Here is an 18,381-nt window from a genome sequence, read left to right on the forward strand (position 1 = left end):
AGAGTAAGCAACATGTTCTCAAAGACTTATGAGTTTGATCCCCGCATGGAAAAAACATTTCTCAGATTTTGTTATTTAAAGAATAACATTTTATATATTCATGGGTCACTGTAAAGCAAGTTTTTTTCATTGCACTTGATTAACAATTTCCTTACCTATACGGAATCTTTTTTCTAAAGGTAAGTATTACAGTTTCTTGTGATTGCATACTGAACAAAGTTTGGCTCCATTAGTGGCATTTTTAATGTGATAAGTGCGATGAGGAATGTATATGTCATCTGAACAATGCTAATTTGTGAGTGACAACATTATATCTGAACACATATCACTGGAACTTAATTTGTACCGGAATGGAGCGAAACGGTGTTTCGGCACTTCTTTGGGCTCAGTAGGTGACATCACCACCGAGATCGGGCATCTCTCCATTTTGCTTCTTCTGTAATGTGTGATGGCATCCTTTCCTCCCTTTCCTCACCCCCCCCCCCCCAATACCTTTTCAAAGCTAACTTCTTGTTTTACAGATTGCTGGCATCAAGCAGCGATTCACAATGTGCTTTTCGTTCTGACATTGGAGCCTTCTCTCTGATTCAACTTCCTGTTTCCGCTTAGGCAGGAAGGTGTGACAGAAGTTTCCTATGTTGGCACAAGCAGAGCGTTGTGAATCACTGCTTGCTGCTCAATGCCAGCAACCTCTAAAACAATAAGACAGCTTTGAAAAGGTATGGGGGAGATGGAGGGATGCCATCGTGCATTAGAGAGAGAGCAAAAGACTGGTGTTGGGTGGAGAAGGGGGAAGTAGAAAAGCTGGACCAGTGGGTGGAGGGGAGAAGGAGAAAAGCTGGACCAATGGTGGGGTGGGGAGAAGAAGAAAACCTGCAACAATGGTGAGGGGGAGCAAAAGACAAAAACTGGATCAGTGGTGGGAATAAGGAGCAAAGATGGACCATTGGTGGGTGGGAGGGGGTAAAGAAGGAGTAAAAGCTGGACCAATGGTGTGTGGTAGAAAAGAAGGAGAAAAGCTGGAACAATGGGTGGGGTGGTGGAGAAATATTGGACCACTGGTGGGAGGGGGAGAAATGCTGGACAGGGAGGAGAGGGCATAATGGGGACAAGGGGAGGGAAGAGACAACGGGATTCTAAATATGAAGTGAGAGAGAGTGGGGAATGCTGACTATTGGAGGAGAGAAGAATAGGAGAGAGAGAGGAGGAGATGCCTATTTTGAGGGAAAGGGATAGAGAGGGGGATGCTGACTATGAGGAGAAGGAGAGAGAAAAAAGGAGAAGCTATATTGTTGGCTAGAAAGGAGAGAACCTGCACTGTTGTAGGGAATGAAGATGGGACATGGAGATAGGCTACAAATGTTGGAAGATGTTTGACTACAAGAATATGGGGTGAAAAGAAGGAGAGAGAGAGACAGGATGCTGAGTTACACAGGTGGAGGGTGGGAAAATACTGTACAACGTGGGAGAGGCCATGAGGGGCTGTCGAGGAGATGAGTGAGGAGGAGAGTGGTGAGTACAGAAGGTAAAAATGTGGTAATGGGGGTGACAGAAGGGAATAGGAGAATGGGGAAGGGGTGAGATTGGAAATGGGAGAGCTAGGGATTGAGAGAAGGAGATGGAAAGTTGATAGGTATGTGAAAAGTAAGGGTGAGAGCGGGTGAAATTTGATTGGACAGAAAGGCAGAAAAGAAAGGGAAAGATAAATATGTCAGAGACATTTGGAAGGGACTAGAAGACAGGAGAAAAGACAAATGGAGAAAGTTGGCAGAAGACAGACAGGAAAGTAGAAGAGAAACTCACCAAGTCCAACATGATTGGATAAATAAAATGCCCAGACAACAAAAGGTAGAAAAAGTGTTTTTATCCTGAATTTATGAACTGGAATATGTTGGTTTTGGAGAATGCAAAAGAAAAGGATGGAAGAGATCAACCAATATGTTCTAAAATAACAACCAAGTTAAAATAAAATCTAGACATGGCATTTCAGTGGTTGTTCACGTCTGTGCTGTACACTTTACAGCTGGTGGCTGAGTTTTACATATTCTTTCTGACTCATTATTCTCCAAGCTCCCTTTGCACTGAGGACAGATCCCATCCCCTCCACCACCCCCCCCCCCCCCCCCCAAAAAAAAAAAAGGCTTGTGTTGAGTCAAGTTTGTCTATGCATCCTATGCACCTTTGAGAATAAAGTTTCTTGTTTTTAGAAGCATTGGAATTCTGGATTTTATTTTAACGTGGTTGTTATTTTGGAACATTGGTTGCCTTTTCATTCATATTTTGATCACTGTGGAAGTTCTGTTTCTTCCCCGTTTTGCAGTTTTGGGAATGTGCATCGTGGATATCTTTGTATTGTGTTCAATACAAGAGTATATTAATTTGGTTTTATTTTTTGATAGTTGAGTGTTGAGTTTTGATTTCTTGGGGGTTACCAGTTCTATTTTTGTTTTCATATTTCTATTTCAAATTTGTGATCTGTATTTGATAAATCTGTGCATAGGTGCCAACATTTCAAAATGATTGGGGGTGCCACACACAATACTAATAAGCCATACTTGGACATAATGAAGAAGCATGCTCAATATTGGAGGTGCACAGCAGTATGTAGTTTATGTAGATATATATAGAAATCTCACTTGTTCTGTTGGATCATTAGTAGGTGTATTTTTATTGTATGGCTCAGTGTAATATTTGTAGTGTTGCCTGTTGATAGGGTTCTTGTTATTTAAATCTTAGGAATTAGTGCTACTGTTGTATGTCGGGTTCACTACATGTATGGTGAGTTAGAATTTTTTTCAGGTTTTGTATTGCATAATGCGCCTGGTAGTTGTTGTTGCTCAGATGACATGAGAGAATATTTTTTTGTATAGTGACTTCCAAGGAGAAACGTCGGGAAGAGGTTGGATTTTTGTGGATAGAGAGCATGTTTACATTTAACTGTAAGAACTGCTATATTGTGTCAGACAAAGGTCTTTGGAAACTTAAGCATTCCTTTGCCCTTACCCGGCTACCTTGCCCTGTAATGACAAAAGGAAGCAAGTGCTTCAGTAAAAATAGACAGACACTGGCTTCCTTTACCATTGCAGGACAGTACTCCTTCATGCCACCTAGCTGCCAAAACTTTCTGAGGAGAACACTGTGGTATCAAATGTGTAAATGTAGAGTAAAACACTGATTAGTCCAAGATTTTGTTGATAATGTTGAGGAGTGTGGTAGCGGTGTTAGTCCACTCTTAAGGTTATCAATAGAAATCAAACAAAATAAAACATGGAAAAGAAAATAAGATACCTTTTTTATTGGACATAACTTAATACATTTCTTGATTAGCTTTCGAAGGTCGCCCTTCTTCCTCAGATCGGAAATAAGCAAATGTGCTAGCTGACAGTGTATATAAGTGAAAACATTCAAGCATTACTATGACAGTCTGACAGGGTGGGAGGATGGGGGTGGGTAGGAGGTATGCATGGGGACATCAAAGCATATCATTGATATTCTAACAGAATGGGTGTGGATAGGTGAGGGGAGGGTGATCAACAGAGACATACAGCTTTATGGTTTATAATTTTATTGTAATCATTTGTTTACTCTAATATATTTTAGCATTATTAGAAAAGAGAAAAAATATACTCTGGAGTGTGTTCCCTTTGCCAACAGGGCTTTCTGACCCCTCCAAAGTGTTTAGCTCCCCTCAGAGGCAAAGGGGTGCTTTACACTGTGGTGGGCTCTGCTCTTGCTCACATGTCTGGGTCCCTGCACTCTCTGCGCCATTATTCACATGGCTGACCACCACCATCTTGCTTGGCTGCCTCCCAGATGAGTCTGTGCTCTGGTAAACAGACTCTCTCAGGTCTATTGTTCGCTGCTTGCTTCTCATGCCTGCTGGTAATATCTGCCACCTGATTTTCTAAAAGATATCTGCTTAGCTCGCTCGGAGACTTTAGGAAACATGCTAATTATGATGTAGGGTGAGGAGCACTCCAAGCCTAGACAGCTATATTGGCAGTGATGTCACTTCCTCTCTGTCTATCGTTCTGAAAGATCGTGTTCCATGTTGGTGCCATCAGATAATGTCACCTTCTAGTATTTACAATCTGTCCTGTTCTGTAGAGAAAACCACTGTTACAGAATCTGACAACATAGCTGTCATGAAGTAAGGATTCTAAAATGGTATTAGACTTCAAAAAGTGATGAGAAAACAGAGGATCCTTATTGGCAAAAAGTGAAGGAGTAGCTAAGTATTTGCTTTCTATACCGTCAGCCCCAAAGAGTCTTCCAGAGTGAATATACAATAGTTAAAACCTAGAGTACAGCATTAAAAAAAAAATGCACACATAAAACATACAACAAAACTGAAATAAAATCCTACTATAAACAGCTGTACATAAATAGAATATAAAATATGACCTAGTGGCAACCTAGGGCATGGGGGTAGCTGAAGGATAAACCGCATGGAGAGACAGTTATGACCCAAGCAGTAGTTTTAGGACTTCAACAGGCTTCCAAAAAGGCTGTGGGGTAAGTTGCGTGGAGAGTGATTAAGGCCCTATAACCTATGCTACAAGATGGTGTTAAAATAAGCTGTATGGAGAGATCTTGATTAAATGCCAAATTTCAGTGAGCATGGGGAGGATTGATTTTTTTTTTTTTTGATAATGGTGGTGGTAGATTTGGTAGGTGTGTGTGGGTTATTAGAAAACTTGGATTTCATGTTGGTCTTGTAAGACTTACAGACAGACAACAAGGCCTGAAATGACCTGCTAGTACTTTAACACATTTTATGTTATGAAGGGTAAATGCTCTGGAAGTGACAGGATTCCATGAACCCTAATGTGAAAGCATGGAGAGGATGGTAAGGACAGGCAATTAGATAACAGAATATGTTAAAGGAAATGCTGGGTGGATAAAATGAGAAAAGGGATCACCAGCAGCATCCTCCTTCATTCATCCTCTGCCCACTGGCACAGTTCACTTTATTTATTTATTTATTTATTTAATATTGCAAGAATTTAAATGAGAAAGCAAGTAGGATATGTGATATATAACTAACAAGATGAAGTAAGAAGGCAAGGGAAATTGGCAGAAAGGAAAATCTCCTCTTGCTAGCACATTTCAAGAACATTCTTTAGTTCAGTATCTAAATTCATGGTTTAATATTTGAACTCATCCACCTGATTTATTAAGGGTTTTCTAATAGGTACAAACTGCCCAAACCAGGAGGGGACCCTTTGTTTATAAAGTTCAGTTAATATATCAAACACTAGACATGTATAGAAAGTGTTGTAAAGAAACAAAAAAGAAGCAACACTGGGCCTTCAGGATTGAGATAATCAATGTCCTTTGTATTATAAGATTGACCCGACACGGGCCGTGTTTCGGCGTACAAATGCTTGCCTCAGGGGTCTAATATAACATTGTTGTTTCTGTATTATTTTGTATGCTGTTTTACCCTCTCTTTTGTGTCTTAGAAAGTGTTGTAAGACAAGTTAAATAAAATATTTATAACATAAGAAGTTAAACACAATATGAGGCTCATTTTCAAAAGAGAAAAACGTCTAAAAAGTGGCATAAAGCAGCATTTGGATGTTTTTTTTTTTTTTTTTTCACAAACACGTGTAAATCAATATTTTCTTAACCTTTTTTTTTTTTTAGACATTTTCTATGCTATTTGTACTGCATCCAGATCTGAAGGGGCTGTGTTAGGGGCATGTTAAGGGCGGGATTTGAGCGTTCCTAAGACTTGGATGTTTTTCAGCTATAATGGAGCAAAACAAAACCGTCCAGGACTAAAACTAAGATGTTTTGAGCTAGACCTGTTTTTAGAACAAATAAAACACAAAAAGGTGCCCTAAATGACCAGATGACTACTGGAAGGAATCAGAGATGACATCCCCTTACTCCCCTAGTAGTCACAGACCCCCACCTTCCACCCCCTAAAAATGTGATTAAAAACATTACTTGCCAGCCTCAGATGTTATACTCAGGTCCATTAGAGCATCATTCAGGTCCCTGGAGGAGTCTAGTAGTGGGTGCAGTGCACTGTAGACAGGTGGACCCAGGCCCATACCTCCCCCTACCTTTTACACTTGTGGTGAAAAATGTGAGCCCTCCAAGACTCACCATAAACCCACCGTACCCACATATAGGTACCCCTTCATCCATAAGGGCTATTGTAGTGGTGTACAGTTAGGGGTGGTAGGTTTTGGGGGGCTCAGCAGACAAGATAAGGGAGCAACAGTGATATTTGTACCTAAGAGTATTTATTTGAAGTCCACTGCAATTCCCCCTAGGGTGTCCCATTGCTCTCCTGGGATGTCTGGGGGACCAGTATACTAAAAATGCTGGCCCCTCGTACATCCTGATGGCTTGATTTTCTACATTTTTCACTTGGCCTTTTTTTTTTTTTTGATTGAAAATGGTCCCCCCAAAAATATACAAAGCACAAAACCTTGTTTGGAACAGTATTTGGGGGAAAAAAGAAGGTTTTTCCTTTTTTGAAAATGACCTTTCCTAGTCAGATTTTGGGCATTTTATGCGAAACGTCCAAAGTCAGGCTTAGATGTCGTATCTAAAATGCCTCTCTTTGTGTCCTATATCTTTTTTGATTTTTAGCAGTGACCACCACCATGGTACTTTATAACAGAGAACTACATAATCTAATGCATGCCAAATATAACATTTTGTCATCCAAACAAACATTTCCGTTTTTTTTTTTTTAGGTGGTTTGGACAATTTCCCAGATAGTTCAAATATCGTTGTGTCACCAAATGTTTCATTGTCAGGATTAACTGCTCATGAAAGAAAATATTATAATAAAATTCTTCATGAATTGTTCAAAAATGCTGATGGGTAAGATTTTCATTTTAATACCATGTCCCTCCCCCCTTTTTTTTTCCAATCAATACCTATAAGAAGCTTTTTATATTCTTTCTCTTTGATTTTATATGATAATCCTACAGAGGAGGAGTTGGGGGTTTTTTGGACTGATAGCTTAAAACACTTTGATACCAGTCTAGACCAATTAAAAAAAAATATGGAAAAAGTGAGTGGCATTATCACCAGAGCATATTTCTCCATGGACAGGTAGAGGCTGAATGAAGCTGGGTGATGCCATTCAGCATCGCTTTTCCTGGAACTTATCACTCTCCATAAAAGCTCAGGAAAAGCTTGTGGACCCTGCTGTGCATGCACGGGTATTTCCATATTGCCTGATCTCTGCAACACAAAAAAAAACTGTAATAGACATAACACAACCCTTCCGTGGCACGATTCCCTTATGTGGCTATACCACGAATTTTATCTTACCACAACTTCACTATGTATTTGTTTACACCGGAGTCTGCAAACGCCTCTCCGGTACTATGTAAGCCACATTGAGCCTACAAATAGGTGGGAAAATGTGGGATACAAATGTAACAAATAATATTCCGCAGCCTGGTACAAATAATGGTACTGAGTCACCTAGACTACTGCAATGCAATCTATGCCGGATGCAAAGAACAAATCATTAAGAAACTACAAACTGCCCAAAACACCGCAGCCAGACTCATATTTGGAAAAACGAGATTCAAAAGCGCCAAACCCCTATGAGAAAAACTGCATTGGCTCCCAATCAAAGAAAGAATTGCGTTCGAAATCTACACCTTGGTCCATAAAATTATCCATGGTGAGGCCCCAGTATACATGGCAGACCTCATAGACTTACCAACTAGAATGACAAAATGGTCAATACGTACATACCTAAATCTCCACTACCCAAGCTGCAAAGGACTAAAATATAAATCAACCTATGTATCCAGCTTCTCCTACATAAGCACGCAACTATGGAATGCACTACCAATCGTCCTGAAAACAATGCACGAACTAACAAACTTCCGGAAATCATTAAAAACCAACTTGTTCAATAAGGCATACCAAAATGATCCAAAGTAAATACCTGAAACCTGCAATACAACGAAACTTATACCAGAACTGGACAAAACTTGACTCTTCCTCCTTGACTACCTAATTTACTTTGTCACTCTTGAACTCTAACGCAATACCACTCTGTATTTCTCATACCGGAATTGGTGATCGCCATCATGGTATTATGTAAGCCACATTGAGCCTGCAAATAGGTGGGGAAAATGTGGGATACAAATGCAATAAATAAATAAAAATAATATTGGCGACTGTCCTGACTCATGGTTTTAAAGATTTGTGGAGACCTAGTTGATTCTGAACCTAACCTGTTCTAAGATCTTTAAAAAATAAATAAATAAATAAAAAAGGCAGAAAGGTTGCTATGTTTGAAATTAAAGTCCTGGCGGGCTGCTGTTGTGTCCCAGTGGGCTCAGAGGGTAGACCAAGAAAGCCAAACTGTGAAGAATAAACACGTACAGTGGATTGTGCTATCAAACGTTTAAAACAATCCTTGATTAAGATGATAAAGGAGCTGACAGGGGCCATGTTTCAGCCTAATGGCCTGCATCAGGAGTCCACAATATCTACAAGAAGGCCAAATAAATCACAATTAAAATACAAATACTATATCAAAATACAAAGGTTAAGGAAAAAACACCAAGAAATGAATTAAATTGATTCAATTATGACACTAAAAAATTTAAAGAAGAGACACTTAAAACATAAATGCGTAATAGTGGGCAATAAATCACTTAAATGTATAACTGGCTAAAAGAATGTACAAATGATGAACCCCCCAGTTTACTAATCCACGGTAATAGGTTGTGTTAATACTCGCATACCCAGTGTGCATAAATTACCAAACCATTTTAAATAATAAATAGTAAGTAATAATAAATAATAAAATAATAATAATATATTAACTTGTTAAGATCGTAAATGTATTTAAAAAATCATCAAGATAGTTTACCAATTTATCAAATATCAAATGCTTATAGTTTGTAAAAGGCCACCAAACATAGTCTAATAATATATTAAATAATAAACATATATTATAAAAATTCTTCAACCAAAGAACATCTAAACATGATCTTAATTCATAACTACAAGGAAGCCGTATGACAAAAATATGCATGAATTATGATAGGTAAAAATACACTCAAAGTAAAAATGTAAACATTAAAAAAAAAATACTCTTAAAAGTAGAAAAGCAATAAGTAATATGTCATGCCTACCTGGGTAAATTAATACAATGTTTGAAACTCTTGTTGGATTAGAAAAGGGGGAACCTCCAAAAACTTCTAAATTACATATGAAATAAAATTAAGACTAATAGAAGATTGTGAGCGACGTGACCAAATCACACATAAGTATGTAAGTATTGCCATACTGGGACAGACCAAAGGTCCATCAAACCCAGCATTCTGTTTCCAACAATGGCCAATCCAGGTCACAAATACCTGGCAAGATCCCAAAAAAGTACAAAACATTTTATACTGCTTATCCCAGAAACAGTGGATTTTCCCCAAGTCCAATTTAATAATGGTCTATGGACTTTTCCTTTAGGAAGCTGTCCAAACCTTTTTAAAACTCTGCTAAGCTAACCGCCTTTACCACATTCACTGGCAATGAATTCCAGAGTTTAATTACCCGAGCGAAGAAAAGTTTCTCCGATTCATTTTAAATTTACTACTTTGTAGCTTCATCGCATGCCCCCCTAGTCCTAGTATTTTTGGAAAGCGTAAACAGATGCTTCACATCTACCCATTCAACTCCACTCATTATTTTATAGACCTCTATCATATCTCCCCTCAGTCGCCTTTTCTCCAAGCTGAAGAGCCCTAGCCACTTTAGTCTTTCCTCATAGGGGTGTCGTCCTATCCCCTTTATCATTTTAGTCGCCCTTCTCTGTACCTTTTCTAATTCCACTATATCTTTTTTTTGAGATGCAGTGACCAGAATTGAACACAATATTCGAGGTGCAGTCGCACCATGGAATGATACAAAGGCATTATAACGTCCTCATTTTTGTTTTCCATTCCTTTCCTAATAATACCTAACATGCTATTTGCTTTCTTAGCCGCAGCAGAGATACCTAGATCCCTTTCTTGGTCGGTGACTCCTTGCATGACGTAACTATAATTCAGGTTCCTCTTTCCCACATGCATTACTTTGCGCTTGTTCACATTTAAATGTCATCTGCCATTTAGTTGCCCAGTCTCCAGTCTTGTAAGGTCCTCCTGTAATTTTTCACAATCCTCCCGCGATTTAACGACTTTGAATAACTTTGTGTCGTCGGCAAATTTAATTACCTCACTAGTTACTCCCATCTCTAGGTCATTTATAAATATGTTAAAAAGCAGCGGTCCCAGCAAAGACCCCTGGGGAACCCCACTAACTACCCTTCTCCATTGAGAATACTGACCATTTAACCCTACTCTCTCTTTTCTATTTTTTAACCAGTTTTTAATCCACAATAGGACAGTACCTCCTATCCCATGACTCTCCAATTTCCTCTGAAGTCTTTCATGAGGTACTTTGTCAAACGCCTTCTGAAAATCCAGATACACAATATCAACCAGCTCACCTTTATCCACATGTTTGTTCACCCCTTCAAAGAAATGTAATAGAATGGTGAGGCAAGATTTCCCTTCACTAAATCCATGTTGGCTTTGTCTCATTAATCCATGCTTTTGAATATTGCTCAGTAATTTTGTTCTTTATAATAGTCTCTACCATTTTGCCCGGCACCAACGTCATACTCACCGGTCTATAATTTCCCAGATCTCCTCTGGAACCTTTTTTTAAAAATTGGTGTTACGTTGGTCACCCTCCAATCTTCCGGTACCACGCTTGATTTTAAGGATAAATTACATATTACTAACAATAGCTCCGCAAGTTCATTTTTCAGTTCTATCAGTACTCTAGGATGAATACCATCTGGTCCAGGAGATTTGCTACTCTTCAATTTGTAGAACTGCCCCATTACAATCTCCAGGTTTATAGAGATTTCATTCAGTTACTCCGACTCATCAGCTTCGAATACCATTTCTGGCACTGGTATCTCTCCCAAATCTTCCTCGGTGAAGAGCGAAGCAAAGAATTCATTTAATCTCTCCGCTATGGCTTTGTCTTCCCTGATTGCCCCTTTTACCCCTTGGTCATCTAGCAGTCCAACCGATTCTTTTGCCGGCTTGCTTTTAATATACCTAAAAAATTTTTTACTGTGTGTTTTTGCTTCCAACACAATCTTTTTTTTCAAAGTCCCTCTTTGCCTTCCTTATCAGCGCTTTGCATTTGACTTGACATTTTCCACTGAGAGCCCATTCTTTAAACTCTCAGCACAAGCAGGTACTTGCAGAGGAACTCTCTGCCCTTCTCAAGGCCCATGCGATCAAACTCGTTCCAGAAGGGGAAGAAGGGCAGGGATTCTTTTCCAGGTACTTCTTTGTGCAGAAAAGGACGGGGGAGGGGGGGTGCGTCTCATCCTAGACCTAAGGGCCCTGAACACATTTCTAGTCCACAAAAAAGTTCAGGATGCTTTCCCTGGGCACCCTTATTCCTATGATTCAGGAAAATGATTGGCTATGCTATCTGGACTTAAAGGATGCATATACTCTCATCCTGATACTTCCAGCCCAAAGGAAGTATCTTTGATTTTGGCTAGTAACACATCACTTTCAGTACCACATGTTGCCTTTTGGCCTTGCATCAGCTCCCAGAGTCTTTACCAAGATGCTACGCAGACTGGGAGTTCATGTGTTCCCTTATTTTGACGATTGGCTGGTGAAGAGCACTTCGGAGGGCGGTGCTCGGGAGGGCATGCGGATGACTATTTGGGTGCTGGTTCGTTATCAACTACCCCAAGTCCCATCTCCATCCTGTTCAATTGAAGTTCATAGGAGCCTTGCTCGACATGACTGTGCCTACCTTCTGTAGACGCGTGCAGACAATCTTGTTTCCCTAGCGTCCAAGGTTTGGGCATCATAGCAGCTCACAGTTCGGCAGATGTTGAGATTGTTGGGCCACATGGCTTCCACAGTGTACGTTACTCCCATGGCACGCCTGCACATGTGATCTGCTCAATGGACCTTGGCTTCTCAGTGGTATCAAGCCACGGGGAGTCTAGAAGATGTCATCCAAGTGTCCCCAGAGCTTGTCCGCTCTCTTCAGTGGTGGACAGTTCCGTCCAGTTTGACTCTGGGACTTCCATTCCAAATTCCTCAGCCACAAAAGGTGCTGACAACGGATGCATCTCTCCTGGGATGGGGAGCTTATGTCGATGGGCTTCACACTCATGGAGCTTGGTCCATGGTGTGCTGGTATATTTTTAACAGGCTCTCTCCCCACCCTGCAACTGGAGGAGGAGGGCACAGAGGTGGACTGGGGGGGGGGGGGGGCAATGCATTACTGTCTCTCCTCCCCCCCTCATGTCAGAGCTCCCATTAAACCATAAGACCCCCATTAAACAACAAATCTTTATATCCCAAATCAAATGCTATCTTCATTGATATATATATATATATATATATATATATATATATATATATATATAAGCACCGCCATACTGGGAAAAGAGCAAGGGTCCATCAAGCCCAGCATCCTGTCTCTGACAGCGGCCAATCCAGGCTTCAAGAACCTGGCAACCCCCCCCCCCCCCCCCCCCCCCCCCAAAAAAAAAAAAAAAAAAATTTATAATGTTCAATGGACTTTTCCTTCAGGAATCTGTCCAAACCCCCCTTAAACTCCGTAAGGCCAGCCACTGCCACCACATTCTCCGGCAACGAGTTCCAGAGTCCAACTACACGCTGAATAAAGAAAAACTTTCTCCTATTTGTTTTAAATCTACCATATTCTAGCTTCATCTTGTGTCCCCTGGTTCTATTATTGTTTGAAAGTGTAAACAAACGCTTCACATCTGTCCGCTCTACGCTGAAACCTTCTGCTCAGTGTGCTGCTGCGGCTAGGAAAGCGAATAGAATGTTGGGTGTTATTAGGAAGGGTATGGAGTCCAGGTGTGCGGATGTTATAATGCCGTTGTATCGCTCCATGGTGCGACCGCACCTGGAGTATTGTGTTCAGTACTGGTCTCCGTATCTCAAAAAAGATATAGTAGAATCGGAAAAGGTACAGCGAAGGGCGACGAAAATGATAGTGGGGATGGGACGACTTTCCTATGAAGAGAGGCTGAGAAGGCTAGGGCTTTTCAGCTTGGAGAAGAGACGGCTGAGGGGAGATATGATAGAAGTGTATAAAATAATGAGTGGAATGGATCGGGTGGATGTGAAGCGACTGTTCACGCTATCCAAAAATACTAGGACTAGAGGGCATGAGTTGAAGCTACAGTGTGGTAAATTTAAAACGAATCGGAGAAAAGTTTTCTTCACCCAACGTGTAATTAGACTCTGGAATTCGTTGCCGGAGAACGTGGTATGGGCGGTTAGCTTGACGGAGTTTAAAAAGGGGTTAGATAGATTCCTAAAGGACAAGTCCATAGACCGCTATTAAATGGACTTGGAAAAATTCCGCATTTTTAGGTATAACTTGTCTGGAATGTTTTTACGTTTGGAGAGCGTGCCAGGTGCCCTTGACCTGGATTGGCCACTGTCGGTGACAGGATGCTGGGCTAGATGGACCTTTGGTCTTTCCCAGTATGGCACTACTTATGTACTTATGTACTTATGTACTCTGCGCATAATTTTGTAGACTTCTATCATATCACCCCTCAGCTGCCTTTTCTCCAAGCTGTAGAGCCCTAACCTTCTCAGCCTTTCCTCATAGGGGAGTCGTTCCATCCCTTTTATCATTTTCGTTGCCCTTCTCTGCACCTTCTCCAATTCCTTTATATCTTTTTTGAGATGCGGCAACCAGACTTGGACACAATATTCGAGGTGCGGTCGCACAATGGAGCGATACAACGGCATTATAACATCCTCGTGTTTGTCTTCCATCTCTTTCCTAATTATACTCAACATTCTGTGTGCTTGTATACAGTGCACTCCATTTAAGTGCACGTCGGATAAGCGCATGCTCTGTTTAACTGCATGCCATACTTCGGTCCCGTTTTTGGCACCATCAATTTCTATGGGGACAAACTTCGGTTTAACGCACCACTGATAAGTGCAAGATTCGCTTATATGCATGGTTCAAGACCGCTCCTCTGCAGGAAAGACTCTGCATAAGCATGTGCATGGAATATGGAAGCTGATTGGCGTGTGACAACCAAGGAGATTAGTACATAAGTAGTGCCATACTGGGAAAGACCAAAGGTCCATCTAGCCCAGCATCCTGTCACCGACAGTGGCCAATCCAGGTCAAGGGCACCTGGCACGCTCCCCAAACGTAAAAACATTCCAGACAAGTTATACCTAAAAATGCGGAATTTTTCCAAGTCCATTTAATAGCGGTCTATGGACTTGTCCTTTAGGAATCTATCTAACCCCTTTTTAAACTCCGTCAAGCTAACCGCCCGTACCACGTTCTCCGGCAACGAATTCCAGAGTCTAATTACACGTTGGGTGAAGAAAAATTTTCTCCGATTCGTTTTAAATTTACCACACTGTAGCTTCAACTCATGCCCTCTAGTCCTAGTATTTTTGGATAGCGTGAACAGTCGCTTCACATCCACCCGATCCATTCCACTCATTATTTTATACACTTCTATCATATCTCCCCTCAGCCGTCTCTTCTCCAAGCTGAAAAGCCCTAGCCTTCTCAGCCTCTCTTCATAGGAAAGTCGTCCCATCCCCACTATCATTTTCGTCGCCCTTCGCTGTACCTTTTCCAATTCTACTATATCTTTTTTGAGATACGGAGACCAGTACTGAACACAATACTCTTTAACTGCCACAAGCAGAATAAGCGAAAGAATGTTGTTAGAGCTTGTGCCAGGGTCGTTGTCGCAGCGGAACTGTAAGACTTTAACACTGGCTGAACGAATAGAAATTCTTAAAAAATTAGAAAACAAACAAAGTTAAGCATCTATGGCTAAAGAATATGGTGTCAATCCCAGTCAAATTTCACGTGTCTTGAAGCAGAAAGACCAGCTTCTGGAAGACTGGCAAAACAATACAAATCCACAACGAAAACAAGCTGGAAAAGCTGAGAAGGTAGAAGATGCTCTTTTTCGGTGTTTTTTTCGAGTCAGGAGCAGACAGTTTCCTGTCAGTGGTCCACTGCTTATGGAGAAAGCTAACCAGCTAGCTGAAAGTCTTGGACTAACTGAATTCAAAGCCACTGTTGGATGGTTGGAAAGATAGAAGGAGAGGAACAGCATAAAATTCAAGAAACAGCATGGTGAGAAACAAGACGCTGATGACTTTGGTGCTGAAAATTGGGTTGATTCAGTTCTTCCTACCATCTTGAACGAGTTTGCACCTCGTGACATTTTCAATGCTGATGAAAATGGTCTCTACTGGCGAGCGATTCCTGATGAAACACTTGCATTCAAACATGCCGAAACTACTGGAGGTGAAACATCGAAGAACCGACTGACAATCCTCCTTTGCTGCAATATGGATGGGAGTGAGAAGTTGGAATCCCTCGTCATTGGAAAGAGCAAACAGCTCCGTTGCTTCAAGAAAGTTAAGCGACTTCCTGTGTCATATGAGGCTAACGCAAATTCATGAATGACTGGGGAAATTTGGAAGCAGTGGCTAAAGAAGTTAGACACTAGAATGCGGGCACAAAAGCATCAGGTTTTGCTGCTTTGTGATAATTGTGCTGCACACAGTGATGATGTCAGGCTGTCTAACGTCAAGGTGATCTTCCTGCCACCAAACACTACCTCTCTGATCCAACCTATGGATCAGGGCATAATAGCTATCGGGCTGTTGTGCTATGTCGTCTGATGAGCGTTATGGATGACCAGACTGGCAAGGATAAACGTGCTATTGAACTGGCTCGTAATCTATCACTGTTGGGTTCCCTACATATGCAGAAAGAAGTCTGGAATCATGTTACACAGGCAACCATTGTGAACTTTTACAAGCGGACAAGCTTTGTTAAGGATGTGGAGGAGTGGCCTAGTGGTTAGGGTGGTGGACTTTGGTCCTGGGGAACTGAGGAACTGAGTTTGATTCCCACTTCAGGCACAGGCAGCTCCTTGTGACTCTGGGCAAGTCACTTAACCTTCCATTGCCCCAGGTACAAATAAGTACCTGTATACAATATGTAAGCCGCATTGAGCCTGCCATGAGTGGGAAAGCGCGGGGTACAAATGTAACAAAAAAAAAGGATGTGGAGAGGGACGAAACAGATGCAGCTGTTGCAAACGAGGCAGATGAAGAGGTTATTGACATCCCAGCTGGTGTTACTGAAGAAGAGTTCCATCGCTACATAGCTGTACTTCACACACATCCAAGATAAGACTCTCTCCAGGCTCCAGCAACAACTCTGCAACAAAAAGACTTCTTTTCCAGCAAAGATCTCCATCACTCCAACCAGCAGCCTTCATCAAAGTGAGTTACTATTAATCCAGTTTAATTTATAATTCAGACTTTCTAATCTTGTTGCACATTTCCCTTGTGTAAGATCCCTAAAAACTGCCTCCTTTTAAATATTAATGCATTACCTGTATTGTAAATAAACATTTTAAAGTTAAAAATCTGGTCTTTATGTTCTGAGCACATGTCCTTAAACCTTACAGTTCAGGTTAATGTAATTGCCCAAATATATCCTTTCATTCCCCCTTTTTTTTTAACATCTTATTAGTTTTACATTTCAAGAGCAGTGCACAAAGCGCTCCAAGTATTTGCACTCCAACCAAGTAGTACAAATATCAAGTCACGATGTCCTACATAAACAATCAAGGCAGAACTGGATCTTTTCATCTTTGGCAGGAAACATTTCAAATTTGGCCATTTCGCACAGTCTCGCAACATCTTTTTCACAGCTATTTACCTCCCTGTAAACTGAAATGCTGTGGCGGACTCACTCAGTCACTGTCTCGCAACCTCACTATCTACCACTACTACTACTACTATTTAGCATTTCTATAGCGCTACAAGGCATACGCAGCGCTGCACAAACATAGAAGAAAGACAGTCCCTGCTCAAAGAGCTTACAATCTAATAGACAAAAAATAAATAAAGTAAGCAAATCAAATCAATTAATGTGAATGGGAAGGAAGAGAGGAGGGTAGGTGGAGGCGAGTGGTTACAAGTGGTTACGAGTCAAAAGCAATGTTAAAGAGGTGGGCTTTCAGTCTAGATTTAAAGGTGGCCAAGGACGGGGCAAGACGTAGGGGCTCAGGAAGCTTATTCCAGGCGTAGGGTGCAGCGAGACAGAAGGCGCGAAGTCTGGAGTTGGCAGTAGTGGAGAAGGGAACAGATAAGAAGGATTTATCCATGGAGCGGAGTGCACGGGAAGGGGTGTAGGGAAGGACGAGTGTGGAGAGATACTGGGGAGCAGCAGAGTGAATACATTTATAGGTTAGTAGAAGAAGTTTGAACAGGATGCGAAAACGGATAGGGAGCCAGTGAAGGGTCTTGAGGAGAGGGGTAGTATGAGTAAAGCGACCCTGGCGGAAGATGAGACGGGCAGCAGAGTTTTGAACAGATCACAGTGAAGTTTGGTCTCCCAGCTATAGACCTCTTTGCATCAGATCTCCATTGTAAATGCAAAAGGTTCTGCTTTTGTCATCCCAGCAGCTTTCATCATCCCAGCAGCATCAGCATAGCCAAAGATGCATTCCTCATTTCTTGGTCAGCAGGTCTTCTGTTTGCATTCCCACCGATTCTTTTGATATCAAAAATTCTTCAAAAAAAACTTGCCAGCGCAAAGTTCAAATTCTCCTAATAACTCCTAATAGCCTTGTCAACCCTGGTTTTCACTTTAACAACTCGGCCAGCTACCTCCCTTTCATCTACCTCTGTTTCAACACCTCATCACTCAAGACCACATTTCACCCAAACATCTACTCACTAGCCCTAACCACTTGGAAACTGAATAGAGATTGTTCAGATCTTTAAATTTATCAACAGCAGTGGAATCTGTTCTTCTTTAATCCAGAAAACTGTCCACGAGAGAGGCCTACGCTATTCAGACTGGTGTTCTCTAATTCTCAGGATCCCTTTACGTGTTCTGAATCTTATTTATTATAATACCTGCTTCACCTCTCAGACTCTGGTCTCAATTATGCTTCAGTTTGTTCTCATCTGAGTACAATAAGCTCTTTTCATGAAGGATCTCCTCAATCAGTCTTGCAGCATCTTATTGTATCCAGATTTTTGAGAGGTCTTCTCAACACCAAACTACCTCTGAAGCACCCTTTTCCTCATTGAAATTTGAATCTAGTTCTGCAAAGCTTAAATCGTCCTCCTTTTTGAAGAGGTGTTGTCCTCATGCCTAAACTTTCTCACCTGGAAGACACTCTTTTTGGGGGCTATTACATCATCAAGATGAATTAGCGAACTACAAGCACTCATTTATTATCATCCCTATCTTCTTCTCCACACTCCACTCCACATCAAAGTAAACTAC

The 18,381-nt window shown here is 41.2% G+C and overlaps 1 protein-coding gene across 4 annotated transcripts in view; it reads left to right on the top strand.

The window, feature by feature from the left end:
* The window catches only part of CCDC138 (coiled-coil domain containing 138), a 152,036-nt gene that overhangs the window by 20,270 nt on the left and 113,385 nt on the right, over positions 1-18,381 (top strand). For all 4 annotated transcript variants that reach the window (XM_030201476.1, XM_030201475.1, XM_030201474.1 and 1 more), the window contains exon 3: positions 6,717-6,846. In XM_030201476.1, coding sequence (XP_030057336.1) covers positions 6,717-6,846 — 130 coding nt within the window. The remainder of the gene's footprint in view (positions 1-6,716; positions 6,847-18,381) is intronic.

Source organism: Microcaecilia unicolor, chromosome 4, assembly GCF_901765095.1.
Source record: "Microcaecilia unicolor chromosome 4, aMicUni1.1, whole genome shotgun sequence".
NCBI lineage: Eukaryota > Metazoa > Chordata > Amphibia > Gymnophiona > Siphonopidae > Microcaecilia > Microcaecilia unicolor.